The sequence below is a fragment of the Dendrobates tinctorius genome, unplaced genomic scaffold, assembly GCF_039654945.1.
Source record: "Dendrobates tinctorius isolate UK_male_01 unplaced genomic scaffold, ASM3965494v1 ptg000011l, whole genome shotgun sequence".
NCBI classification, from domain to species: Eukaryota; Metazoa; Chordata; class Amphibia; order Anura; family Dendrobatidae; genus Dendrobates; species Dendrobates tinctorius.
The window spans coordinates 101,667,501-101,695,450 of NW_027361679.1; the positions used below are offsets into that span (position 1 = coordinate 101,667,501).

Genomic DNA, 27,950 nt, shown 5'->3' on the forward strand with positions numbered 1-27,950 from the left:
AGGAGCCTAAGCCCCAGTTATCCATGCAGGATGTCATGTTCGGGGGGCTGGAGCAGAGGAAGCGAAGAGTCTTCCCATTGAATGAAAAAATTCAGGATCTGATCCGCAGAGAGTGGAAAAAAACAGATAAAAAAAGGGTCGCTACCACCAGCCCTCAAGCGTAGATATCCCTTTGACGATCCGACAGTCAATACTTGTGACAAGGCCCCCAAATTAGATGCAGCCATTGCGAAGGCATCAAAAAGGTCCTTACTACCCTTTGAGGACATGGGGTCCCTTAAAGATCCTGTAGACAGGAAGGCAGATACCTTCCTTAAAAATACCTGGGAAATGGCAGCCGATTCCTTAAGACCAGCAGTAGCATCAACATGCACGGCCAGGTCCATGATGGTCTGGTTGGACCAGTTAGTCGCAGTTAACAGGGAACGTCTAGACAGACAATTCTTGGGGCCCTACCAATAATCCAGGAGGGCGCAGCCTTCCTAGCGGATGCCTCGGCCGATGCAGTAAGAATGGCCGCCAGGGCAGCAGGACACTCTAATGCGACTCGTAGAGCCCTGTGGCTAAAGTGCTGGCCGGGAGATATTCAATCCAGGGCGAAACTCTGTACTATCCCGTGTGAGGGCGAATATTTGTTCGGTGCAGTCCTGGACGAACTGCTTGAGAAGGCCGGGGACGATAAGAAAAAATTCCCAAATATTTGGTCTGGTTCCTACCGACGTCCATTTAATAGGAGATTCGGTCAGGGGAGAAGGCGCAATCCTTCACCTAATAGAGACCGTCCCAGATGGGAGGATAGAAGAAGAGTTACGGGCTTCATGTTCAGGCGCTTGTCGAGAGAACGAAAGAGACAGAATCAATGACTAGCAATTCCCGTGGGGGGTGGACTGTCATCCTTCCTCCCAGCATGGTTACAGATCACCAATAGTGACTGGGTGCGCAATGTAATATCCACCAGGCTTAGGTTGGAGTTCACTCAGGTCCCACGAGATACCTTTAAACCAACTCCCTTAAGATCTTCACCCCTTGAACAAGCTGCTTTAGAAGCTGAGGTCTTGAGCTTGTGCCAGAAAAACGTCCTGATAGAGGTTCTGGAATCTGAGCGAGGTAGAGGGTTCTACTCTCCCTTATTCCTAATCCAAAAACCGGATAAAACATTTAGAACGATTATTAATTTACGTTTCCTTAATGAGTTTTTGGTTAATCGCACCTTTAAAATGGAATCCATCAATTCAACAATAAAAATGCTGTTTGAAGGGTGTTTTATGGCAGTCGTGGACTTTCATGTACCTATCCACGCAGATTTCCAGCAGTTCCTGAGAGTGGCGGTTTCAATAGGCGGTATAGTCCGTCATTATCAGTATAGATCCCTTCCCTTTGGTCTCTCGGCAGCGCCGCGGGTATTTACAAAAATAGTGGCCAAAGTTATGGCTCATTTACGGGAAGTTGACATCTTAATTGTCCCATACTTAGATGATTTTTTGATTGTGGGAAATTCGGTGGGCCATTGTCTATCCCAGATAGAGAGCTAAGTCCAGATTAGAGAACCTCGGATGGATAATAAATTACGAGAAATCCCGATTTCAGCCCTTAAGGGTCCAGAAGTTTCTAGGCTTGCTGTTAAATTCAGAAACTCAGCAGTGTCTGTTACCATTAGATAAATTACAACAGATACAGCAGCAGGTTCTTCTGGCAATTGATAATCCCTCCATGACCCTCAGGCAGGCCATGTCTCTATTAGGCTCTCTAACCTCATGTATCCCAGCAGTCAAGTGGGCACAATTCCACACTAGGGCCCTTCAGAAAGACGTCCTGGTTAATAGCAGGGCCTTAGAAGGCTCCTTACAGGGTCAAGTATTGCTAAGCCCCTCGTCTTACATCTCTTAGGTGGTGGCTCGACGACGGAAACTTAGCCTCGGGGGTGCCCTGGGTGACGCAGATAACCCGCATTATAACCACAGACGCTCGTCCTTTTGGTTGGAGGCCCATATGGGGGACATAGTGGTACAGGGCCGTTGGGACTCCGATGCTGAGACCTCATCTAACCAGAGGGAGCTATTGGCGATTGAGTTGGCAGTCAAAAAACTCATTATGTACCTACAGGGCCATCATGTGAGGATACTCTCGGACAACCAGGTAGCAGTAGCCTATGTCAACCACCAAGGTGGAACTCGCTCCGACGCCCTGATGCGGATAACGGAACGTCTTCTTCAGATAGCTGAGAAAAATTTTCGATCTTTAACTGCACTCCACATCAAGTGAAAAGCCAACGTGAAGGCAGACTTTCTAAGCCGCAGGGCCCTAAAGCAAGGAGAATGGGCTTTAAACATGGATTGTTACCACCAGATTGTCCGCAAATGGGGTTAGCCGGAGGTAGACCTCTTTGCCACCAGAGAAAACGGGAAAGAAAAATTGTTCTGCTCTCTGAATCCCAAGGAAAATCCACTGGCAGTGGATGCCCTCCTTATAAGATGGGACTTCTCTCTAGCATATGCCTTTCTGCCATTAAATCTCCTACCTCTGGTAGTAAGGAAGATCAGGGAAGATCGGGCAAGGGTCATATTAATTGCCCCCTTTTGGCCCAGGAGGACCTGGTTCGCATGGTTGAGGACCATGTCTGTATGTGATCCCTGGGTACTGCCGAACGTTCCGGATCTCCTCTACCAGGGGCCAGTCAGCCACCCACAGGTTTCGGGGCTCCGTTTGACGGCGTGGTGTTTGAGAGGACACTATTAAAGGATAGAGGGTTCTCCAAAAATTTAGTTGATACCCTCCTAAAAAGCAGAAAACAAACTACCACAAACATCTATGCTAGAACCTGGAGGCGATTCCTGTCCACTTTTCTGTTTGATGTCAGGGACGGAATTCCCACCAAACAAATTCTGGAATTTCTCCAGAGGGGTCTCGAATTTGGTCTCTCCACAAGTACATTAAAAGTACAGGTTTCAGCCTTAGGGGCCCTGTTTACATGTGATATTGCCAATAACTATTGGGTAGCGAGGTTCATCAAAGCAGCGGCTAGATCGAGACCCATACACAAAGACAGATGTGTACCTTGGGACTTAAATTTAGTCCTTAGGGCCATGACAGAAAGTCCATTTGAACCTCTGGATTCAGCCTCATTAAAAATTATATCTTAAGGCAGCTTTTCTTGTAGCGATAACATCCGCACGTAGAGTAGGCGACATACAGGCACTTTCCAGATTGCCCCCTTACACAGAGTTCTTACAGGATAGAATAATCCTAAGGCCGGACCCGGCATACCTTCCCAAAGTAGCATCACACTTTCACAGGACACAAGAGATAGTTCTGCCTTCTTTCCTCCCTAATCCGACCAATCCTAAGGAACAAAAACTTCAGGCATTAGATGTTAGGAGATGCCTACTTAAATATTTATCGGCCACGGATCCTTGGAAAAAGGAGAATGCATTATTCCTATCCTTCCAAGGTCCCAGGAAAGGTTGTAGAGTATCAAAACGCACGTTAGCAAGGTGGATTAGGGAGGCATCTCTCTTCCCTACACCGCAGGTGGCGGTCCGGCTTCACAGAATTTGAGGACGCATTCCACTCGTGCCATGGCATCATCTTGGGCAGAAAGATTGGGAGTGTCAATTGACCAGATATGTAAGGTGGCCATCTGGTCATCTCCTTCCACCTTTTTTAACCACTATCGGTTAGACATGGGTGCCTCCTCAGATCTCACCTTTGGGCTAAGGGTGCTGCAGGCTGTAGTCCCTCCCTAAATTAGTTTTACATCTCTGTAATTCTCTCGTGGTGCTGTCATGGGAGTCCGAATAAAGTATTAAGTTACGTAACGGTATTTTTCGGAAGCCCATGACAGCACCCTTAGTTCCCTCCCTTGTTCACATATAGGGGTGCACTCCTTTAGAAGATTGTTCACGAAATTACCTTATGTGGGAGATGGTGTAAAAAATGTTTTGGTAAATAGGATAAATAGGTTGTATATATTATATGCTGTGTACTAACCATGGTAGCCTCTCAAGCTCTGTAATCCAACTGATGCATGGGAGAGGTGCCGCCCTTTTGTATCTGTAGGTTTCCTGTTCCTGAAGGGCGGATCCCCTCTCTCGTGGTGCTGTCATGGGCTTCCGAAAAATACCGTTACCGGTACGTAACTTAATACTTTTCAGTTATTTCACACTTTTTTGTTAATTATATAATTCCACATGTGTAAATTCATAGTTTTGATGCCTTCAGAGTGAATCTACAATTTTCATATTCATGAAAATAAAGAAAACTCTTTGAATGAGAAGGTGTGTCCAAACTTTTGGTCTGTACTGTGTGTATATATAATAAAATATATTTATATGTACAGTGGGGAAAAAAAGTATTTAGTCAGTCAGCAATAGTGCAAGTTCCACCACTTAAAAAGATGAGAGGCGTCTGTAATTTACATCATAGGTAGACCTCAACTATGGGAGACAAACTGAGAAAAAATCCAGAAAATCACATTGTCTGTTTTTTTTTCATTTTATTTGCATATTATGGTGGAAAATAAGTATTTGGTCAGAAACAAGCAATCAAGATTTCTGGCTCTCACAGACCTGTATCTTCTTCTTTAAAGGCCCTTTTACATTTAGCGATGCACCAGCGATCCAACCAGCGATCCGACCCGGTCAGGATCGCTGGTGCATCGCTAAATGATCGCTAGTGAGCTTTCATACAGAAAGATCTCACAGCGATGCAGCAGCGACGCAGCGCACGATACTTACCATTCACACACAGCGATCCTGCGTCCTCCCGCCCGCATCCAGCGTCGCTCGTCGTCACAGCAGGAAGTCTCAGCAGGAAGCGCCCGACGAGAAATGGAGCCGGACATTCTCGCGCGATCAGCGATGGACAGCGGGGGAGCCGGTCGGAGGTAAGTATCACACATAGCGATATCGCTAGCAATATCGCTATTGCGTCACAAAACCGGTGACGTTTTAGCGATATTGCTAGCGATATTGCTTAGTGTAAAACCCCCTTTAGAGTCTCCTCTTTCCTCCACTCATTACCTGTAGTAATGGCACCTGTTTAAACTTGTTATCAGTATAAAAAGACACCTGTGCACACCCTCAAACAGTCTGACTCCAAACTCCACTATGGTGAAGACCAAAGAGCTGTCAAAGGACACCAGAAACAAAATTGTAGCCCTGCACCAGGCTGGGAAGACTGCATCTGCAATAGCCAACCAGCTTGGAGTGAAGAAATCAACTGTGGGAGCAATAATTAGAAAATGGAAGACAAACAAGACCACTGATAATCTCCCTCGATCTGGTGCTCCACGCAAAATCCCACCCCGTGGGGTCAGAATGATCACAAGAACGGTGAGCAAAAATCCCAGAACCACGCGGGGGGACCTAGTGAATGAACTGCAGAGAGCTGGGACCAATGTAACAAGGCCTACCATAAGTAACACACTACGCCACCATGGACTCAGATCCTGCAGTGCCAGACGTGTCCCACTGCTTAAGCCTGTACATGTCCGGGCCCGTCTGAAGTTTGCTAGAGAGCATTTGGATGATCCAGAGGAGTTTTGGGAGAATGTCCTATGGTCTGATGAAACCAAACTGGAACTGTTTGGTAGAAACACAACTTGTCGTGTTTGGAGGAAAAAGAATACTGAGTTGCATCCATCAAACACCACACCTACTGTAAAGCATGGTGGTGGAAACATGCTTTGGGGCTGTTTCTCTGCAAAGGGGCCAGGGCGACTGATCCGGGTACATGAATGAATGAGGCCATGTATCGTGAGATTTTGAGTGCAAACCTCCTTCCATCAGCAAGGGCATTGAAGATGAAACGTGGCTGGGTCTTTCAACATGACAATGATCCAAAGCACACCGCCAGGGCAACGAAGGAGTGGCTTCGTAAGAAGCATTTCAAGGTCCTGGAGTGGCCTAGCCAGTCTCCAGATCTCAACCCTATAGAAAACCTTTGGAGGGAGTTGAAAGTCCGTGTTGCCAAGCGAAAAGCCAAAAACATCACTGCTCTAGAGGAGATCTGCATGGAGGAATGGGCCAACATACCAACAACAGTGTGTGGCAACCTTGTGAAGACTTACAGAAAACGTTTGACCTCTGTCATTGCCAACAAAGGATATATCACAAAGTATTGAGATGAAATTTTGTTTCTGACCAAATACTTATTTTCCACCATAATATGCAAATAAAATGAAAACAAAACAGACAATGTGATTTTCTGGATTTTTTTTTTCTCAGTTTGTCTCCCATAGTTGAGGTCTACCTATGATGTAAATTACAGACGCCTCTCATCTTTTTAAGTGGTGGAACTTGCACTATTGCTGACTGACTAAATACTTTTTTTCCCCACTGTATATGTATGTATGTGTGTTTATATACACTACCGTTCAAAAGTTTGGGGTCACCCAGACAATTTTGTGTTTTCCATTAAAATTCATACTTTTATTAATCAAATGAGTTGCTAATTGAATTTATAATCTAGTCCAGACATTGACAAGGTTTGAAAAACTTTTTTTATTTCAAATAGTTTTCTCCTTCAAACTTTGCTTTCGTCAAAGAATACCCCCTTTGCAGCAATTACAGCATTGCAGATCTTTAGCATTCTAGCAGTTAATTTACTGAGGTAATCTGGAAAATTTTCACCCCATGCTTCCAGAAGCCCCTCCCACTAGTTGGTTTGGCTTGATGGTCATTTTTTGCGTACCTTACGATCAAGCTGCTTCCACAACAGGGGTTGAGATCTGGTGACTGCGCTGGCCACTCCATTACACATAGAATACCAGCCGCCTGCTTCTTCCCTAAATAGTTCTTGCATAATTTGGAGGTGTGCTTTGGGTCATTGTCCTGTTTTAGGATGAAATTGGCTCCAATCAAGCACTGTCCACAGGGTATGGCATGGCGTTGTAAAATGGAGTGATAACCTTCCTTATTCAAAAAATCCCTTTCACCTTGTACAAATCTCCCACTTTACCAAAACCAAAGCAAACCCCAGACCATCATATTACCTCCACCATGCTTGACAGATGGCATCAGGCACTCTTCCAGCATCTTTTCAGTTGTTCTGCGTCTCACAAATGTTCTTCTGTGTGATCCAAAAAGACCTCAAACTTGTATTCGTCTGTCCATAACACTTTTTTCCAATCTTCCTCTGTCTAATGTCTGTGTTCTTTTGCCCATATTAATCTTTTCCTTTAATTAGCCAGTCTCAGATATGGCTTTTTCTTTCCCACTCTGCCCTGAAGGCCAGCATCCCAGAGTCACCTCTTCACTGTTGACGCTGATAGTGGCGTTTTGCATGTACTATTTAATGAAGCTGCTGGTTGAGGACCTGTGAGGCGTTGATTTCTCAAACTACAGACTCTAATGTACTTGTCTTGTTTCTCAGTTGTGCAGCGGGACCATCCACTTCTTTTTCTACTCTGGTTAGAGCTTGTTTTTGCTTTCCTCTAAAGGGAGTAGTACACACCGTTGTAGAAAATCTTCAGTTTCTTGGCAATTTCTCGCATGGAATAGCCATCATTTTTAAGAACAAGAATATACTGTCGAGTTTCACATGAAAGATTTTTTTTTTTTTCTGGCCATTTTGAGAGTTTAATGGAACCAACAAATGTAATGCTCCAGATTCTCAACTAGCTCAAATGAAGGTCAGGTTTATAGCTTCTCTAATCAGCCAAACTGTTTTCAGCTGTGCTAACATACTTGCACAAGGGTTTTCAAGGATATTCTAACCATCCATTAGCCGCCTTACACAGTTAGCAAACACAAAGTACCATAAGAACACTGGAGTGATGGTTGTTGGAAATGGGCCTATGTACACCTATGATGATACTGAATTACAAACCAGATGTTTGCAGCTAGAATAGTCACTTACCACATTAACAATGTATAGAGTGTGTTTCTGAATTATTTAATGTTGGCTTCATTAAAAAAAAGCTTTTCTTTCAAAAATAAGGAAATTTCTAAGTGACCCTAAACTTTTGAACGGTAGTGTATTTACATATTTATTAGCAGCTAGTTTTCTTGTATTTTATATAATTTAACATGCTTCTATATACCTCCTTGCTCTTCTAATCAAAATCAAAGTGGAAAACCAAATGACAGCAGATCCAACTTCAGTGGACATGTTTTAAGACAAGGAAATGATGCTCAGTAGTGTGTGTGTGTGCGCATTTGTGTGGCCTCCACATGCCTGAGTGACCTCCCTACAATGCCTGGGCAATAGTCCTGGTGAGTCGGTGGATGTTCTACTGAGGGACCTTCCCCGCCCCCCCGACCTGGATTATAGCATCAGTCAACTCCTGGACAGTCTGTGGTGCAATGTGTCGTTGGTAGAACGAGACATGATGTCCTAGATGTGATCAATTGGATTCAGGTCTGGGGAACGGGCAGATCAGTCCATAGCATCAATGCCTTCAACATGCAGAAACTACTGCTGTCGCACTTAAGCCACATGAGGCCGAGCATTGTCATGCATCAGAGGGAACCCAGGGCCCACTTTACCTGCATATGGCTTTACAATGGATCTGAGGACCTCATCCTGGTACCTAATGGCAGTCAGGATACCTTTGGCTAGCACATGGAATGCTGTGCAGCCCTCCAAAGAAATGCTTCCCCACACCTTTACAGACCCACAGCCAAACCGGTCATGCTGGAGGATGTTGTAGGCAGCAGAATGTTCTCCACGGCGTCTCCAGACTGTCACGCCCGTCACATGTGCTCAGTATGAATCTGCTCTCATCTGTGAAGAGCACAGGGTGTCAATGTCGAATCTGCCAGTCTTGGTGTTATCTGGCAAATTTCTAATCGCCCTGCACAGTGTTGGGCTGTAAGCACAACATCCAGTTGTGGATGTCAGGCCCTCAAACCACCCTCATGGAGTCTGTTTCTTACAGCTTGAGCAGACACATGAATGGTAGTGGCATGCTGGAGGTCCTTTTGCAGAGCTCTGGCACTGTGCTTCCTGTTCCTCCCTGCACAGAAAAGGAGGTAGCCGTCCTGCTGCTGAGTTGTTGCCCTCCTATAGCCCCCTCCACATCTCCGGTTTACTGGCCTGTCTCCTGGTATCTGCTGCATGCTCTGGACACTGTGCTGACAGTTATCCTTGCCACAGCTCCCTTTGATGTGCCATCCTGAATGAGCTGCACTACCTTCTGTGAGTTGTACACAACGCCTCATGCTACTGTACAGTACCTCTAGGGGTGAGGGCAATGACTAAATTCTAAAGTGACCAAAACAACAGCAAAAAAGGAGGAGCGCAGAGAAATGGTCTGTGGTCACCCCCTGCAGAACCACCCCTTTATAGGGATTGTCTTGCTAATTGCCTATCATTTCCACCTGCTGTCTGTTCCTTTTGCACAACAGGAGAAATCGATTCGCAATCAGTGTTGCTTCATAACTGGACAGGTTGATTTCACAGGAGTGTGCTTGACTTGGAGTTTCATTGTGTTGTTTAAGTGTTCCCTTTATTTTTTTTGAGCAGTGTACATACTACTTAACCTTGGCATCTCTGTAATCTTACTGACTTGAAGAGTAAAGTTATCTTATCGCTTTTGATTGCACAGTGAGCATAAAAAAGACTATTCCTGATTTACAACTTGTTCATTCTGTTTCCTAAAAATCTAACTAAAAAGTGAATAAAAATGTTATGTCGCCTTAATTGGCACCTATACAACCTTCAGTTCTTTCCCAGAAATAAGCCCCTACTCACCCCTGTCGTGTTATTGAAAATAGAGATTTTACATGTTATTAGCTCAAAGAAGCTGGAAAAGCGACATAATTCCCAGAAACCAATCCGGATAAAATCCAAGTTCCCTAAGCCAAACTGCCCCTCTTCTGAACTTTGCAGCGTGCCAAAATCTCAGTAAATGTCAAAATGTATGGCATTGCTTCAGTGGTGGGACAACCCACTTAAAGAGGTTCTCAGTGATCTAATGATTGACTGGACAATCAATATGAGATCATGTGGGGTCCAACACTAAGCACACCCACAGATCAGCTGAAAACTAAGCAGTGTGTGGGCGGAACAGAGCCTCCTCATGCATTTCTTAGTGGCCACGTACGAGTACTACGCTCTATCTTCCATTAAAGTGAATGTACTGCAGTACTCGGCAGTAGCCACCAAGCAATGCATATGGGGCTGTTGTTTCGCCTGTACATTGCTTAGTTTTCAAATGATGAGTTGGGATATTAGACTCCCCTATATTATATTGATATAAGTCATCAATTGGTTCTGGACAAAACACAGTTAGCAACTACGTGCCCATAAGTGCTTAGCCTAATCCGTATACCGCTACCAAGCCTATGCTTTATATGAAATCCTCACACCACAACCAAGCCTATGCTTTCTATTGAATCCTCACACCGCAACCAAGCCTATGCTTTATATTGAATCTGCACACCGCTACCAAGCCTGTGCTTTCTATTGAATCCGCACACCGCTACCAAGCCTATGCTTTCTATTGAATCCACACACCGCTACCAAGCCTATGCTTTCTATTGAATCCTCACACAGCAACCAAGCCTATGCTTTTTATTGAATTTGTACATCGCAACCAAGCCTATGCTTTCTATTGAATTTGTACACCGCTACCAAGCCTATGCTTTCTATTGAATCCGCACACCGCTACCAAGCCTATGACTTCTATTGAATTCATACAATGCAACCAAGCCTATGCTTTTTATTGAATTCGTACATCGCAACCAAGCCTATGCTTTCTATTGACTTTGTACATCGCAACCAAGCCTATGCTTTCTATTGAATTTGCACACCGCAACCAAGCCTGTGCATTCTATTGAATTCATACACCGCTACCAAGCCTATGCTTTCTATTGAATTTGTACACCGCTACCAAGCCTATGCTTTCTATTGAATTTGTACACCGCTACCAAGCCTATGCTTTCTATTGAATTCATACACCTCTACCAAGCCTATACACCGGAACCAAGCCTATGCTTTCTATTGAATTTGTACACCACTACCAAGCCTATGCTTTCTATTGAGTTCATACACCTCTACCAAGCCTATACACCGCAACCAAGCCTATGCTTTCTATTGAATTTGTACACCGCTACCAAGCCTATGCTTTCTATTGAATTCGTACACCGCAACCAAGCCTATGCTTTCTATTGAATTCATACACTGCAACCAAGCCTATGCTTTCTATTGAATTTGTACACCGCTACCAAGCCTATGCTTTCTATTGAATTTGTACACCGCTACCAAGCCTATGCTTACTATTGAATTCGTACACCGCTACCAAGCCTATGCTTTCTATTGAATCCGCACACCGCAACCAAGCCTATGCTTTCTATTGAATCCGCACACCGCTACCAAGCCTATGCTTTCTATTGAATTCGTACACCGCTACCAAGCCTATGCTTTCTATTGCGTTTGTACACCGCTACCAAGCCTATGCTTTCTATTGATTCATCACACCGCAACCAAGCCTATGCTTTCTATTGAATTCGTACATCGCAACCAAGCCTATGCTTTTTATTGAATTTGTACATCGCAACCAAGCCTATGCTTTCTATTGAATTTGTACACCGCTACCAAGCCTATGCTTTCTATTGAGTCCTCACACCGCAGCCAAGCCTATGCTTTTTATTGAATTCGTACATCGCAACCAAGCCTATGCTTTCTATTGAATTTGCACACCGCAACCAAGCCTGTGCATTCTATTGAATTCATACACCGCTACCAAGCCTATGCTTTCTATTGAATTTGTACACCGCTACCAAGCCTATGCTTTCTATTGAATTTGTACACCGCTACCAAGCCTATGCTTTCTATTGAATTCATACACCTCTACCAAGCCTATACACCGGAACCAAGCCTATGCTTTCTATTGAATTTGTACACCACTACCAAGCCTATGCTTTCTATTGAGTTCATACACCTCTACCAAGCCTATACACCGCAACCAAGCCTATGCTTTCTATTGAATTTGTACACCGCTACCAAGCCTATGCTTTCTATTGAATTCGTACACCGCAACCAAGCCTATGCTTTCTATTGAATTCATACACTGCAACCAAGCCTATGCTTTCTATTGAATTTGTACACCGCTACCAAGCCTATGCTTTCTATTGAATTTGTACACCACTACCAAGCCTATGCTTACTATTGAATTCGTACACCGCTACCAAGCCTATGCTTTCTATTGAATCCGCACACCGCAACCAAGCCTATGCTTTCTATTGAATCCGCACACCGCAACCAAGCCTATGCTTTCTATTGAATCCGCACACCGCAACCAAGCCTATGCTTTCTATTGAATCCGCACACCGCTACCAAGCCTATGCTTTCTATTGAATTCGTACACCGCTACCAAGCCTATGCTTTCTATTGTGTTTGTACACCGCTACCAAGCCTATGCTTTCTATTGATTCATCACACCGCAACCAAGTCTATGCTTTCTATTGAATTCGTACATCGCAACCAAGCCTATGCTTTTTATTGAATTTGTACATCGCAACCAAGCCTATGCTTTTTATTGAATTTGTACATCGCAACCAAGCCTATGCTTTCTATTGAATTTGTACACCGCTACCAAGCCTATGCTTTCTATTGAATCCGCACACCGCTACCAAGCCTATGACTTCTATTGAATTCATACAATGCAACCAAGCCTATGCTTTTTATTGAATTCGTACATCGCAACCAAGCCTATGCTTTCTATTGAATTCGTATATCGCAACCAAGCCTATGCTTTCTATTGAGTCCTCACACCGCAGCCAAGCCTATGCTTTTTATTGAATTCGTACATCGCAACCAAGCCTATGCTTTCTATTGAATTTGCACACCGCAACCAAGCCTGTGCATTCTATTGAATTCATACACCGCTACCAAGCCTATGCTTTCTATTGAATTTGTACACCGCTACCAAGCCTATGCTTTCTATTGAATTTGTACACCGCTACCAAGCCTATGCTTTCTATTGAATTCATACACCTCTACCAAGCCTATACACCGGAACCAAGCCTATGCTTTCTATTGAATTTGTACACCACTACCAAGCCTATGCTTTCTATTGAGTTCATACACCTCTACCAAGCCTATACACCGCAACCAAGCCTATGCTTTCTATTGAATTTGTACACCGCTACCAAGCCTATGCTTTCTATTGAATTCGTACACCGCAACCAAGCCTATGCTTTCTATTGAATTTGCACACCGCAACCAAGCCTGTGCATTCTATTGAATTCATACACCGCTACCAAGCCTATGCTTTCTATTGAATTTGTACACCGCTACCAAGCCTATGCTTTCTATTGAATTTGTACACCGCTACCAAGCCTATGCTTTCTATTGAATTCATACACCTCTACCAAGCCTATACACCGGAACCAAGCCTATGCTTTCTATTGAATTTGTACACCACTACCAAGCCTATGCTTTCTATTGAGTTCATACACCTCTACCAAGCCTATACACCGCAACCAAGCCTATGCTTTCTATTGAATTTGTACACCGCTACCAAGCCTATGCTTTCTATTGAATTCGTACACCGCAACCAAGCCTATGCTTTCTATTGAATTTGTACTCCGCTATCAAGCCTATGCTTTCTATTGAATTCATACACTGCAACCAAGCCTATGCTTTCTATTGAATTTGTACACCGCTACCAAGCCTATGCTTTCTATTGAATTTGTACACCACTACCAAGCCTATGCTTACTATTGAATTCGTACACCGCTACCAAGCCTATGCTTTCTATTGAATCCGCACACCGCAACCAAGCCTATGCTTTCTATTGAATCCGCACACCGCTACCAAGCCTATGCTTTCTATTGAATTCGTACACCGCTACCAAGCCTATGCTTTCTATTGCGTTTGTACACCGCTACCAAGCCTATGCTTTCTATTGATTCATCACACCGCAACCAAGCCTATGCTTTCTATTGAATTCGTACATCGCAACCAAGCCTATGCTTTTTATTGAATTCGTACATCGCAACCAAGCCTATGCTTTTTATTGAATCCGCAGACCGCTATCCAGCCTATGCTTTCTATTGAATTCGTATACCGCAACCAAGCCTATGCTTTCTATTGAATCCTCACACCGCTACTTTTTATTGAATCTGTACTCTCAATCAATCCTACAGCTTATGTTCTCTATTGAAACTGTACGCTGCTCTGAAACCTTTTTTTCTGTTGAATTTGTACACTGCTACTAATCCTATGCTTTCTGTTGAATCCGTACACTGCTACTAATCCTATGCTTTCTGTTGAATTCATACAATGCAACCAAGCCTTAAGTCTTTATAAACTATATCCTGGCAAGTAAAACCATAAAATTCAAAGAGGCTGTACTTAGTTTTTCTCTTGACTGTATATGGGGCTGCTGCTGTCACTGGTTTACCGCGACAGAAAGGAGCCAGAAGACCGCAGCGTCTGAATTCTCCTCCTCCTGCAGTGATTAGACTCACTTCACCTTCATATTAAATGGTGTAAGTTTCTTTCTTCTACTACTTTAGTTTAACACCATCCTCCACTGCCCGGTGTTTACCTATGTTTTTTGTGTAGATTTGTATGAATGGTATTTTCCTTTTATCCCTGTTTGTATTACCTTGTTGGTCTGGTTGGTGTATTACGGTACACTACTACTCCCTCCTTCCCTTGGGTGTGGGAAGGTACAGAATGAGGTCATATTCAGGAGCTAAGGCAAGGTACGTGGCCCTGGCGTCTTCACCATCTGAAGTAATCTAGGTAACAGAGCGAGTTAGGGCGTACCCCTGGCTTTAGGGACAGGGAAGGAGCCCCTGGTCCTGAGACACCAGACAACAGAGTCGTGAAAGCTGCTATGTAATATTTTACCGCAAAGGTAATCAGAGTAATGATAGTTTAAAGTAATTTTCTTTTTTTTCTTTTTCTTTTTTTTTTTTTTTTTAGGTACCCCTTTCCCAAAGAATTTTCTGCAAGTTGTGAAGAAAATGTTGTCCAGGCTTTTTCGAGTATTTGTCCATGTTTACATTCATCATTTTGACAGAATAATACAAATGGGAGCAGAGGCTCATGTAAATACCTGCTACAAGCATTTTTACTACTTTGTAACAGAATTTAATCTGATAGACACCAAGGAACTTGAGCCACTGGTAAGTTTTAACTTTGGATAAAACACCATATACCTTATTTTATCCTTATAGCTATTGCCATAAATTAAAGAGAAGCTGTCGGCTGGTCAAAAGTGGACGTGTTTTTGCTGTTTATTCCTGCAGCTTTCCAGAGTGTCTTTTTTTTTTTTTTTTCCTTTTTTTTTTTTTTTAATCCGCCATACAGTTCCAGAGATATGGACTTTTTTATTTACTGCTAATTTTATGGTCTTTACAAGGGGGACATGGCTCGTAATAGTTTCTGGGGGTGATTCTTTAGACTTTCCTGCATAATTTCTCTGAGATCAATTCTCCCTTGGAAAAGACCATAAAAATTAGAGCTAAATTATAAGGTCCATACATCTGGAACAATATGGTGAATTGAAGGGAAAAAAATGAATACTTAATGGAACCTGTCAGCAGGATTGTGCACAGTAACCTACACACGGTGTCAGGTCGGTGCCGTTATACTGATTAAAATGATACCTTGGTTGATGAAATGCCTCTTGTGGTTGTTGTGTTATCTTTATTTTCAGTTTTGTGTTAATGAGATTCTCATTCCCTAAGGCGGGGTTGGTGTTTGTGGTGCTCTGATTAGATACTCAAAATGCAGCCTGCTGTCAGGTCACTGAACCCTCGCTGACCTGCCTCCTAGTTTTCATAATGAATATCTGTATATACGTTAAAAAAAACACCTTCTGCAGGCAGGACCTGCTCTGCAGCAAAATCGCATGTTTTATGTGCCAATAATACGTTTTATTCATGTTCTTCAGTTAGAGGAAAGAAAAAAATCCTCAATTTGAAAATGGAGCTCGCCGAGCCTGTGCAGTAGCTGCTATGGGTGTAGCTGTGATCTGATAGCTGCTACTGCACATGCGTCGCCTGCGCCACCTTACTCGAGAAGAAAAAAAAAATAACCTCCAAGATGGCACCGCTTGCACAGTAGCAGCACTTGGAGATGGATAGCTGCAGAAGTTGGTTTTTTTTTTTTTTTCTTTTTTTTTTTTTTTTTTCTTTTACTGATATTATGCAAACTAGGGGGCAGGTCAGTGAGGGTTCAGGGACCTCTCAGGCTGCGTTATTAATATCTAATCAGAGCACACATACACCAACCCCACCTTGGGGCACGAGAATCTTATTAACACAAAAATAAAGACTAAAGAACAACCATAAGACGGATTTTACCCTTCGCCACGACAGCACCCACTGGAGGTATCGGATCCGCCCCATTTGGAACAGGAAACCCTACAGGAAAGATAAAAGGGGCGGTCCGCCTTTCCTCCTCAGTTTTGGTTTCATGTTCCAAACGGAGCCACGATATCCTTCAGGAAGAATACCTGGGCCATGCATGCCGCCTGGGCAGTCTCCAGGGGAACGGCAGGGGCTGCGGTCCGGAGGCAGCGTCGGGGGAGATTCCGTTAGACGGCTCCCCCCTCATCTGGTGAATGGAGGGTGATGACTGGGTCCGGGGAGGGCCGCCCCGTCTCACCCAGGAGCGCGCCGGAAGGCACCAGGATGCACCGCTGCGGTAAGAGCGCCTGTGGTGCAGAAGAAGGCGGTGGCGGTGCATGGAGAGCGGGGGGCCGCACATCAAAGCGGCGCGGTAGCCGGCCGGCGCAGAGTCTCCTGACCGCCCGGAAGTAATGGTTGAACTTCCGGGGCGGGATGGCTGAGAGCGCGTCGGCGCATGCGCGCGGTGATCCCAGGGAGGAGGAGCAACTTCCGATGGGGCGGCAGAGGGAAAAAAAAAAAAATATCTAAGGGTCGCAGTGGTGTTCAAAGGCAAGGTCCATCATTTTCAATACACAGCCATGCCTTTCGGCCTCTCTACAGCGCCAAGAATCTTCACCAAGGTGATGGCCTATCTTTGTCAAAAAGATACTTTAATCGTACCTTACTTAGATGACTTCCTAATAATCGGGAACTCGGATACCCAATGTACCGAACGAGTGGTTGATGCAGTCTCATCTTTGCAGGACCTAGGCTGGATCATCAATATACAGAAGTCCAGGCTCGTTCAGCAATCCCTCCAGATGTTTTTAGGGTTCCAATTGAACTCCATAACCCAGAAATGTCTACTTCCTCAGGTAAAGATTGCACTAACAAAAGAGAAAGTAGAGGCAGCCATAGATAGACCACGCATGTCTCTGAGAGGGGCAATGTCGCTATTGGGGTCGCTAGATTCCTGTGCCTCTGCAGTCCGGTGGGCCCATTATCATGTCCGCACACTTCAGCATCAGATCCTCCAGGAGGAGAGGCGACATGGTGGTCACCTCGAGAGCAAGATAACCCTAACTCAGGAGGTCTTGACTTCTCTAGAATGGTGGTTAGATGATGACCATCTATCCTCAGGAGTCCCATGGGTTATAGTACAATCTTGTATCCTAACCACCGACGCTAGCCCCCAAGGCTGGGGAGCCCATATGGGGAATAGCTTTTGTCAAGGAAGATGGAATAGAGAGGAAAGAGAATACTCGTCTAATTTAAAAGAACTGACAGCAGTATACTATGCTCTACATCATTTCCTTCCACAGCTCCAACAGAAACATGTCAGGATCCTGTCGGACAACACCACCACAGTGGCCTACATAAACAGACAAGGAGGTACTCGATCAGAGACTCTGATGTCTTCTGCGGCAAGAATCTTAAGCTTAGCCGAAAGCTATTTGTTGTCCCTCTCGGCTCTTCATATCAGAGGAGAGAACAACCAAGAAGCAGATTTCTTAAGCCGACACACACTTCGGCAAGGGGAGTGGTGCCTCAGTCGCCAAATCTTCCAGGACATAGTAGCTCTATGGGGGCATCCTCAAGTGGACCTCTTTGCCACAAGGGAGAACAGACAGACAAAGACCTTTGCTTCCCTGTCTCCAGCAGATCACCCAGACATACTGGATGCCCTCCAGGCCTCATGGAAGTTCAAGCTGGCATACGCCTTCCCTCCATTGATTCTCCTACCACAAGTAATTCGGAAAATCAGAGAGGACAAGGCGAGAGTAATCCTGATAGCACCATTCTGGCCCAAGAGACCGTGGTTCTCGTGGCTACGAATTATGTCAGTGACAGATCCTTGGGTTCTCCCCTCAAATCCCAACCTACTCTCCCAAGGCCCTTTCTTCCACCCTCAAGTGGACAACTTACACTTGACGGCGTGGAACTTGAAAGGCACCTATTAAGATCAAGAGGCTTTTCGGAATCATTACTACGCTCCTACAGAGCAGGAAGCAGTCCACGACCCAAATTTATAAAAGAATATGGAAGAAATTCCTACAGTTTCATACAGCATCTCATACAGCAGAAGTCCCGATAGTTCCTATCTTGGAATTCCTACAAAAAGGGAAGGAGTTGGGCTTGGCAGTAAACACACTGAAAGTACAGGTGTCTGCGTTGGGGGCGTTGTATGGCCATAATATAGCAGGCAATAAGTGGATATCACGATTCATTACAGCGTGTGAAAGAATAACTCCGGTTCACATACCTACAATCCCTACATGGGACTTTAACCTGGTGTTAGACGCCCTGACAGAAGAACCTTTTGAGCCGATAGATAAGATATCCCTTAAATATTTATCATTTAAGACGGCCCTCTTGGTAGCACTGACATCCGCTAGGAGAGTGGGTGATATCCAGGCCCTGTCCATAGATCCACCCTTTTTACAGGTATACCAAGATAGATTAATATTAAAGCCAGACCCCTCATACCTGCCTAAGGTATCAACAAAGTACCATAGGTCTCAGGACATACTCCTCCCAACCTTCTTTGAAGATCCCTCCACTCCGGAAGAGCAGAAATTCCACACTTTGGACGTCAGAAGAACTGTCCTAAAGTATATCGAAAGGTCCGAGAGCTGGAGGCAGTGTAGGGCTCTGTTCATTTCTTTTCAGGGCTGTAAAAAAGGGTATGGAGTCACAAAGAGCACCATTTCCCGATGGATCAGGGATGCCATTCGTTTAGCCTACTCTACAAAAAATGAAGATCCTCCGGAAGGCATCAGAGCACATTCCACCAGAGCAATGGCGGCCTCCTGGGCGGAGAGGGGAGACGTTCCAATTGAAACCATATGTAAGGCGGCAATTTGGTCATCCCCTTCTACCTTCTATAGACACTATAGACTTGACCTTTCGTCTACTTCTGACCTAAGCTTTGGCAGGACTGTCCTTAGCACGGTGGTCCCACCCAGGTGATGGTCTCTGGAATCTCTCCAGTGGGTGCTGTCGTGGCGAAGGGTAAAAAGCCGGATTACTTACCGGTAATGCTCTTTTAATGAGTCCACGACAGCACCCGCTCACTTCCCTCCCTGCTAGAAATATCAATATTAAAAGTATATCGGCTAAAGTTGGATAAGTAAAGTTACAAATACAAGACATTGCCTAATCCTTGGCGGTCCTCCTGGTACTCTGAAATGCAAAACTGAGGAAAGGCGGACCGCCCCTTTTATCTTTCCTGTAGGGTTTCCTGTTCCAAATGGGGCGGATCCGATACCTCCAGTGGGTGCTGTCGTGGACTCATTAAAAGAGCATTACCGGTAAGTAATCCGGCTTTTCATCAACCCAGGTATTATTTTAAGGGTACATACCCATTTGTGAGAAATATGGACAAAAAAAAATCATATTGCACTCTGACCAATGTTATTCATTGGATTACATCTCATCTGCAATTTTTTTTTTTTTTTTTTTTCTTTCTCAGCTGACATCGGACTGAGAAACAAATGCTGCGATTTGCTGCGTATCTCAGACGAGACTCGCTAATGCAAGTCAATGGGTGCAAGAAAAAAAATCGCACCATGCGAGTGCTGTCAGAATTTTAAACATTGGTGTCATTTGCGGCTACAGTAAAATCACACTGACAGCTTAGAATAGAATAGATATTTAAACATAGAATACCGTATTTTTTGGACCATAAGACGCACTTTTTTCCCCCAAAATTTTTGGGGAAAGTGAGGGGTGCGTCTTATGGTCGCAATATACTCGCTTGCGACCATGGCTGGTGCGGGTACCGCGGGGCTCTGTGGTGTGGTGGTGGCAGCGGCCTTCTGTGCACCGTGGAGGACTCCCAGAATTTCCTCGAGGCCCCCGCACATCCGTTGCTGCAATGTTGCAGTGGCCTCCGGGAACATGGATGCCGGGAAGATGGCCGCTGGTCCGGGGATGGCGCATGCTCAGGTTCAGATCTCGTCCCGAAATCTCGGGGGACGAGATTCAAATCTCGTCACGAGATCTGAACCTGAGCATGCGTCGGACCGGTGGCCATCTTCGCAGCATCCATGTTCCCGGAGGCCACCACAACATGGCAGCAACGGATGTGCGGGGGCCTCCGGACTTTGAGGAAATGCCGGCGGAGCTGCTGCCCCTGCATCGGAGCCGCCGCCCCTGCATCGGAGCACAGCCCGCCACCACCACACCACAGAGCCCAGCTGCCCCAGCACAGCACAGTGGCCCAGCACAACCAACCTGTCCCAGCACAGAGCCGCCGCACCAGCCTGGACCATTGAATGACCCCTGTGACCTCTCCTCCACCTGTGCTGGATCCCTTCCCTGGTAAGCTGAATTCGGACTGTAAGACGGACCCCCATTTGACACATTATTTTTTTCCCTGTTTTCCTTCTGAAAACTTGGGATTAGTCTTATGGTCCCGGTGCGTCTTATAGTCCGAAAAATACGGTGTATATACATGTCAGTGACACACACATATACTCGTGTATACGGTATATAAGCATGTCACAAAAAACTGGGAAAACTTTGACTCAAGTATAAGCCTAGGGTGGAAAATGCAGCAGGTACTGGTAAATTTCAAAAATAAAAAGATACCGATAAAAGTAAAATTAATTGAGACATCAGCAGGATAAATATTTTGGAATATCCATATTGAATCAGGAGCCCCATATAATGCTCCATACACTTCATGATGGGCCCCATAAGATGCCCCATACAAAAAATACCCCATATAATGCTGCACAAAGGTTAATGATGCCCCATAAGATGCTCCATAGAATAATATGCCCCATATGCTGTTCCATAAAGATTGATGGCCTATAAGATGCTCCATAGAATATGCACCATATGCTGCTCCATAAAGGTTATGGCCCCCCATAAGATGCTCCATAGAATATGCCCCATGTGCTGCTGCAAAAAAAATGATATACTCACTTATTGTTGCAGGGGGCCAGGTGTTGGTTTCCTGAGCAGGCGTAGACATCGGCACTCTATGGGGACCAGGTGCCGGTGTCGCCACTGGCTCAGGGCCCCGCCACCTGTGATATTCACCTTTCCCTGTTCAACCACTGCGTGCCGCTCTGTCTTCCAGGTCTCTGCAGTGACTGTTCAGGCAGAAGGCGCGCACTAACCACGTCATCGTGCCCTCTGACCTGAACGTCACAGCCAGAGGATGCGGAAGACAAAGCTGCGCGCAGCGGTGGAACGGGGACAGGTAAATTCGCATGGCTCCCACCATCCTCCCCGTCATACTCTCCCCCTCCTGGCACGTCTCTGGAGTACCTGCTTCTCTGATGGCCTCCGGCAGCTCCTTCCAGTGTTCAGCGGTCACGTGGTACCGCTCATTAAAGTAATGAATATGCACATATTCATTACTTTAATGAGCGGTACCACGTGACCGCTGAACACAGGAAGAGCTGCGGCGCCGGAGACCATCTGAGAAGTAGGCACTGCAGAGACCGCGCCAGGAGGGGGTGTGTATGATGTGACAGCCGCGCTCCCCTGCAGACCCACGGGACAATGACTCGAGTGTGAGCCGAAGAGGGGGCACTTTCAGCCTAAAAAAATGGGCTGAAAATCTCGGATCATACTTGATTATATACGATATATGTATTTATATTACATAGATGCATAGAAGAAAAGCCGATGGCAAAAATTGATAGACCACTGCACAGTTTTATAAAAATCAGCTTCTTTACATGTCTGACAGCCATTCCATTCCAATGTCTGTAAAATTCCAACCAGAGGACACCTCATTCTATTTAATGTGCTTCTGATTAGGTGATCACCTGAACCAAATCTTATTTAACAAAGGAACGTATAAACCCTGCTGTGGTGTTTACAATCCTCTTGCAATAGGACAAGCTGGATGGCAAAACAAGTGCTAGTAATATCCCAAAAGTAATAGGAATGAAAAAATAACTTTTAACCATGCCAGAGGAGTTGAAAAGAAATGTCTTGAGTGAGGAAAAGAAGGGCTCAATTCTGTCTTTACTAGCAGAGGGATACAGTGAGCGTCATGTTGCCTCCATCCTTAAAATTTCTAAGATGGCAGTCCATTACAACAAGATCATGCCGCGGACATTGGGTACAACAAAGCTACAGACCGGCAGAGGGTGAAAACGACTCTTCACTAACTGGGATGACTGTCATCTTATTCGAATGTCAAGATCGACTCTCCACTCTACTTTCAAGATTACATCTCACCACCTGTGCACTTGACCCTATCCCATCCCAGTTCATCCCAAATCTCACCGCAGTCTTCATCCCAACTGTAACCCATCTCTTCAACCTATCACGAACAACTGGTGTTTTCCCTTCAAGCTTTAAACATGCCTCAATCACACATATCCTCAAAAAGCCCTCTCTTGACCTATCCTCTGTATCAAGCTATCACCCTATATCACTTCTCCCCTATGCCTCAAAACTATTGCAACAACACGTCAATCTTGAACTGTCCGCCACTTCTCTTCTTGCCCCCTCTTTGACCGCTTACAATCTGACTTCCGGCCGCACCACTCCACTGAAACTTGCCCTAACTAAGGTCACCAATGACCTTTTAACCGCCAAGGCCAAGCCGCACTACTGTCATCCTCCTCCTGGACCTGTCCTCTGCCTTAACACAGTGGGCCATTCCCTATTACTACAGACCCTCTCATCTCTTGGCATCACAGACTTGGTCCTATCTTGGATCTTGTCATACCTAACAGACCGGACATTCAGCGTCTCCCTCTCACACACCACATCCTCACCTCGTCCCCTGTCGGAGTCCCGCAAGGTTCAGTGCTAGGGCCCCTGCTTTTCTCCATTTAAGACTTCGACCTCGGACAGCCCATAGAATGTCATGGCTTTCAGTATCGCCTCTATGCTGATGACACACAGATCTACATCTCTGGACAAGATATCACCTCCCTCCTAACCAGAATCCCACAATGCCTGTCTGCTGTTTCATCCTTCTCTGCTAGATTTCTAAAACCTTAATATGGGCAAAACAGAATTTGTCAACTTTTCCCATCTCACTCGACCCCCCCCCCCCCCCCCCCCCAGTGGACCTATCCTTTAAAGTATGTGGCTGCCCACTCTCCCCAGTCCCACAAGCTTGCTGCTTCGGGGTAATCTTTGACACTGATCTCTCTATCAAACCACATATCCAAGCTCTTTCCACTTGCTGCCAAATGCAACTCAAAAATATTTCACGGATCCGTACATTCCTCAACCAAGAATCTGCAAAAACCCTAGTCCATGCCCTCATCATCTCCCTCCTTGACTACTGCAACCTCCTGCTCTGTGGCCTCCCCTCTAACACTCTCGCATCCTTCCAATCTATTCTAAACTCTGCTGCTCGACTAATCAACCTGTCCCCCTGCTATTCCCCGACCTCTGTCAATCCCTGCACTAGCTCCCTATTCCCCAAAGACTAGTTAAAAACCCTAACTATGACATACAAAGCCATCCACAACCTGTCTCCTCCATATATCTGTGACCTTGTCTCCTGGTACTTACCTACACGCAACCTGCGATCCTCACAAGATCTCCCTCTCTACTCCCCTCTTATCTCCTCTTCCCACAATCGTATACAAGATTTCTCCCGTGCATCACCCCTACTCTGGAACTCTCTACCACAACATATCAGACTCTCGCCTACCATGGAAACCTTCTAAAAAACTGAAGACCTTCCTCTTCCGACAAGCCTACAACCTGCAGTAACCACCAATCGACCAAGCCTCTGCATGACCAGCTCTATCTTCAGCTACTGTATCCTCACCCATCCCTTGTAGATTGTGAGCCCTCGCGGGCAAAGGTCCGCTCTCCTCCTGTACCAGTCGTGACTTGTATTGTTTAAGATTACTTTAGATATTTTTTATGTATACCCCTTTTCACATGTAAACCGCCATGAAACAAATGGCGCTATAATAATAAATAATATAGCAATAGCAAAAAGCTGATAGGCACTTCCAAATCAGAAAACTTGTGTTCAGATGCGAACAAGGAGTAGCCACCTCCATTTCATGCATTAATTGGCCAAATTATGTGCAAAGCGTCTCTATTTTTTTTTCTTATGTAGAGCAGTTATGCTATTCATATTTTACAATGCCTACAAGTAGTATTCAACCCCCTGCAGATTTAGCAGGTTTACACATTCGGAATTAACTTGGCATTGTGACATTTGGACTGTAGATCAGCCTGGAAGTGTGAAATGCACTGCAGCAAAAAAGAATGTTATTTCTTTTGTTTAATTTTTTTTTAAATTGTGAAAAGTTTATTCAGAGGGTCATTTATTATTCAACCCCTCAAACCACCAGAATTCTGTTTGGTTCCCCTAAAGTATTAAGAAGTATTTCAGGCACAAAGAACAACGAGCTTCACATGTTTGGATTAATTATCTCTTTTTCCAGCCTTTTCTGACTATTTAAGACCCTCCCCAAACTTGTGAACAGCACTCATACATGGTCAACATGGGAAAGACAAAGGAGCATTCCAAGGCCATCAGAGACAAGATCGTGGAGGGTCACAAGGCTGGCAAGGGGTACAAAACCCTTTCCAAGGAGTTGGGCCTACCTGTCTCCACTGTTGGGAGCATCATCCGGAAGTGGAAGGCTTATGGAACTACTGTTAGCCTTCCACGGCCTGGACAGCCTTTGAAAGTTTCCTCCCGTGCCGAGGCCAGGCTTGTCCGAAGAGTCAAGGCTAACCCAAGGACAACAAGGAAGGAGCTCCGGGAAGATCTCATGGCAGTGGGGACATTGGTTTCAGTCAATACCATAAGTAACGTACTCCACCGCAATGGTCTCCGTTCCAGACGAGCCCGTAATGTACCTTTACTTTCAAAGCGTCATGTCAAGGCTCGTCTACAGTTTGCTCATGATCACTTGGAGGACTCAGACTGGTTCAAGGTTCTCTGGTCTGATGAGACCAAGATCGAGATCTTTGGTGCCAACCACACACGTGACGTTTGGAGACTGGATGGCACTGCATACGACCACAAGAATACCATCCCTACAGTCAAGCATGGTGGTGGCAGCATCATGCTGTGGGGCTGTTTCTCAGCCAAGGGGCCTGGCCATCTGGTCCGCATCCATGGGAAGATGGATAGCACGGCCTACCTGGAGATTTTGGCCAAGAACCTCCGCTCCTCCATCAAGGATCTTAAGATGGGTCGTCATTTCATCTTCCAACAAGACAACGACCCAAAGCACACAGCCAAGAAAATCAAGGCCTGGTTCAAGAGGGAAAAAATCAAGGTGTTGCAGTGGCCTAGTCAGTCTCCTGACCTTAACCCAATTGAAAACTTGTGGAAGGAGCTCAAGATTAAAGTCCACATGAGACACCCAAAGAACCTAGATAACTTGGAGAAGATCTGCATGGAGGAGTGGGCCAAGATAACTCCAGAGACCTGTGTCGGCATGATCAGGTCTTATAAAAGACGATTATTAGCTGTAATTGCAAACAAGGGTTATTCCACAAAATATTAAACCTAGGGGTTGAATAATAATTGACCCACACTTTTATGTTTAAAATGTATTAAAATTTAACTGAGCAACATAACTTTTTGGTTTGTAAGATTTATGCATCTGTTAATAAATCCTGCTCTTGTGTGAAGTTTGCAGGCTCTAACTTATTTGTATCTTATCAAACCTGCTAAATCTGCAGGGGGTTGAATACTACTTGTAGGCACTGTATATATTTACCTGCTTTAGGACTATAGCGTGCAACTTTACTTGTTTGTTAGGTATATATTATGTTTATTACATAATATGTATACATAAATGTGTGTGTATATATACATATTTGTGTGTGTGTATATATAATTATATACAGTGTGTGCATGCAAATTACCTCTTCATAAAGGAAGAGTATTTGAACTTGAGTGCAACCTATTTTCAGTAGCAATCAAAAGAATCAATATTGACGTGTTTCAGGGTGTTGCCCCTTTTCAGTACAAATCATAAGATCTGATTTTGCTGTATGAGGTTTCTGTTTGAGTTCTAAGGTGTAGCGTTTCTCCTTGTGGAGAATGACATGCCTGATATACCAGTGTAAGGAGGCTTATAAGCCATGCAATGCTCCTCTGGTGACTTGGGTATACGAAATACGTCTTCAAAGAGGAAGAAAACTTATACTCTAGTGGCACCCTATACACACAAGGACATTACATTCCAGATGGGGTCCACACACTCTCAACACTCCACTTTAATTTTGTGTGGGACTCCAAATCCAGGCCTCCATTGGTTAATAAATTTGATTTCCATTGATGATTTTTGTGTGATTTTGTTGTCAGCACATTCAGCTTTGTACAGAACAAAGTATTCAATGAGAATATTTCATTCATTCAGATCTAGGATGTATTATTTGAGTGTTCCCTTTATTTTTTTGAGCAGTGTAGTATGTACATATTTGTTGTGTAATATGTTACCTAATTTTACTTTTAACAATGTTAAATAATTAAAATTGTATTTAAATTGTTTCTTTTACAGAAAGAAATGACACTGAGGATGTGCCACTGAGATGGGATTTCCCTTTTCATTATCCACTTCTCCTTGTTGCCTGTGGAAGTTTAACTGCTGAGATATGCCCCTCTGCAACAGAGGGTTTCTTGGGAGAAGAAACTCCTTGAGTTTTTACAATGAATAGTTCACTGTATGTGATGTATTTTTATTCTATTTTTGATAGCATACACTTCTATCAAGCTGTGATAACTGAAGGCACCCTTCTTAAAAAGTTGTACATTTCTTTCTCTTGAGATTTTATTTTTGTATCTTGGCATTCTAGACATTGTTTACCTTTAGACTTTTCCATTAATGCAATAATTCCAGGTCTGTAGTATAAAAACCATCTCAGGTTCTTGTATTTCAAATTACATGTTTACTGTTTGTATGACATTCACTGCCAGACAGACTTTAGCTGATTTTAATGGCTTTCCATGTTTGGTCTGTGTAAAAGATAACCTTGCTTAATTCAATTAAAGTATTTCTGCACTAATGTGCCTCGCTTGTGTAAAACACTGAAATGACAGTCTGTGTTTTTTTTTTTTCTGTTTTTTTTTTTTTTAACCATTGAAAGATTTTTTTTCAGTGTCATTACATTGTGTAACACTAAAACATGCTTTCATGCTTTTTCCCATTGGTCTTGAAGTCATATGTTTGAAAAAAGACAGAAAAAAAGCATGAAAGCATGATACCTAGTTAGCTTTTTTTTTTAAAATAAAAATTCCCAAAAGGGCTGTAGAAAAAGCCAAAATGTTTTCTGTCTAGTGTTTTAAAGGAAATCTGTCACGTGAAAAAAACATTATTAATCTGCAGATATGAGGTTAATCTGCCGTTTTTAATAGCATTCTGAACCCACACTTAGAGCCACACTGTCAGGAGGAAATGAACTTTATGCCTTCCGGTAGCAATTGGGATTCCGTCAATGGGGTGGCGCCGGCATGGTTTCAGTCACTGCTTTGCGTATAGAGAGCTGCAGCCAGCTGTCAGTAAGTTCCGGGCCCAGTTACAGGCGCCGCTCACTATACACGAAGCGGTGACTGAAACCACATCGGCGCCACCCTCATGACTGGAACACAAATGCTACCGGGAAAAATAAAGTTAATGTCCTCGGAGCAGTGCGTTTGTCCTGCGTTTTTCACATGACAAGGTTCACTTTCAAAATGTATGGATTATT

The 27,950-nt window shown here is 44.5% G+C and overlaps 1 protein-coding gene across 4 annotated transcripts in view; it reads left to right on the forward strand.

Moving 5' to 3' along the window:
* MOB3A (MOB kinase activator 3A) overlaps window positions 1-27,269 on the forward strand; it is a 59,927-nt gene extending 32,658 nt beyond the window's left edge. For 2 of the 4 annotated variants that reach the window (XM_073545518.1, XM_073545524.1), the window contains exons 3-5: window positions 14,881-15,083; window positions 17,057-19,603; window positions 26,765-27,269. In XM_073545518.1, coding sequence (XP_073401619.1) covers window positions 14,881-15,083; window positions 17,057-18,253 — 1,400 coding nt within the window. In that variant the 3' untranslated portion in view covers window positions 18,254-19,603; window positions 26,765-27,269. The remainder of the gene's footprint in view (window positions 1-14,880; window positions 15,084-17,056; window positions 19,604-26,764) is intronic. The other 2 variants (XM_073545533.1, XM_073545538.1) reach the window with 2 other exon arrangements.
* Window positions 27,270-27,950: the final 681 nt, after the last annotated feature.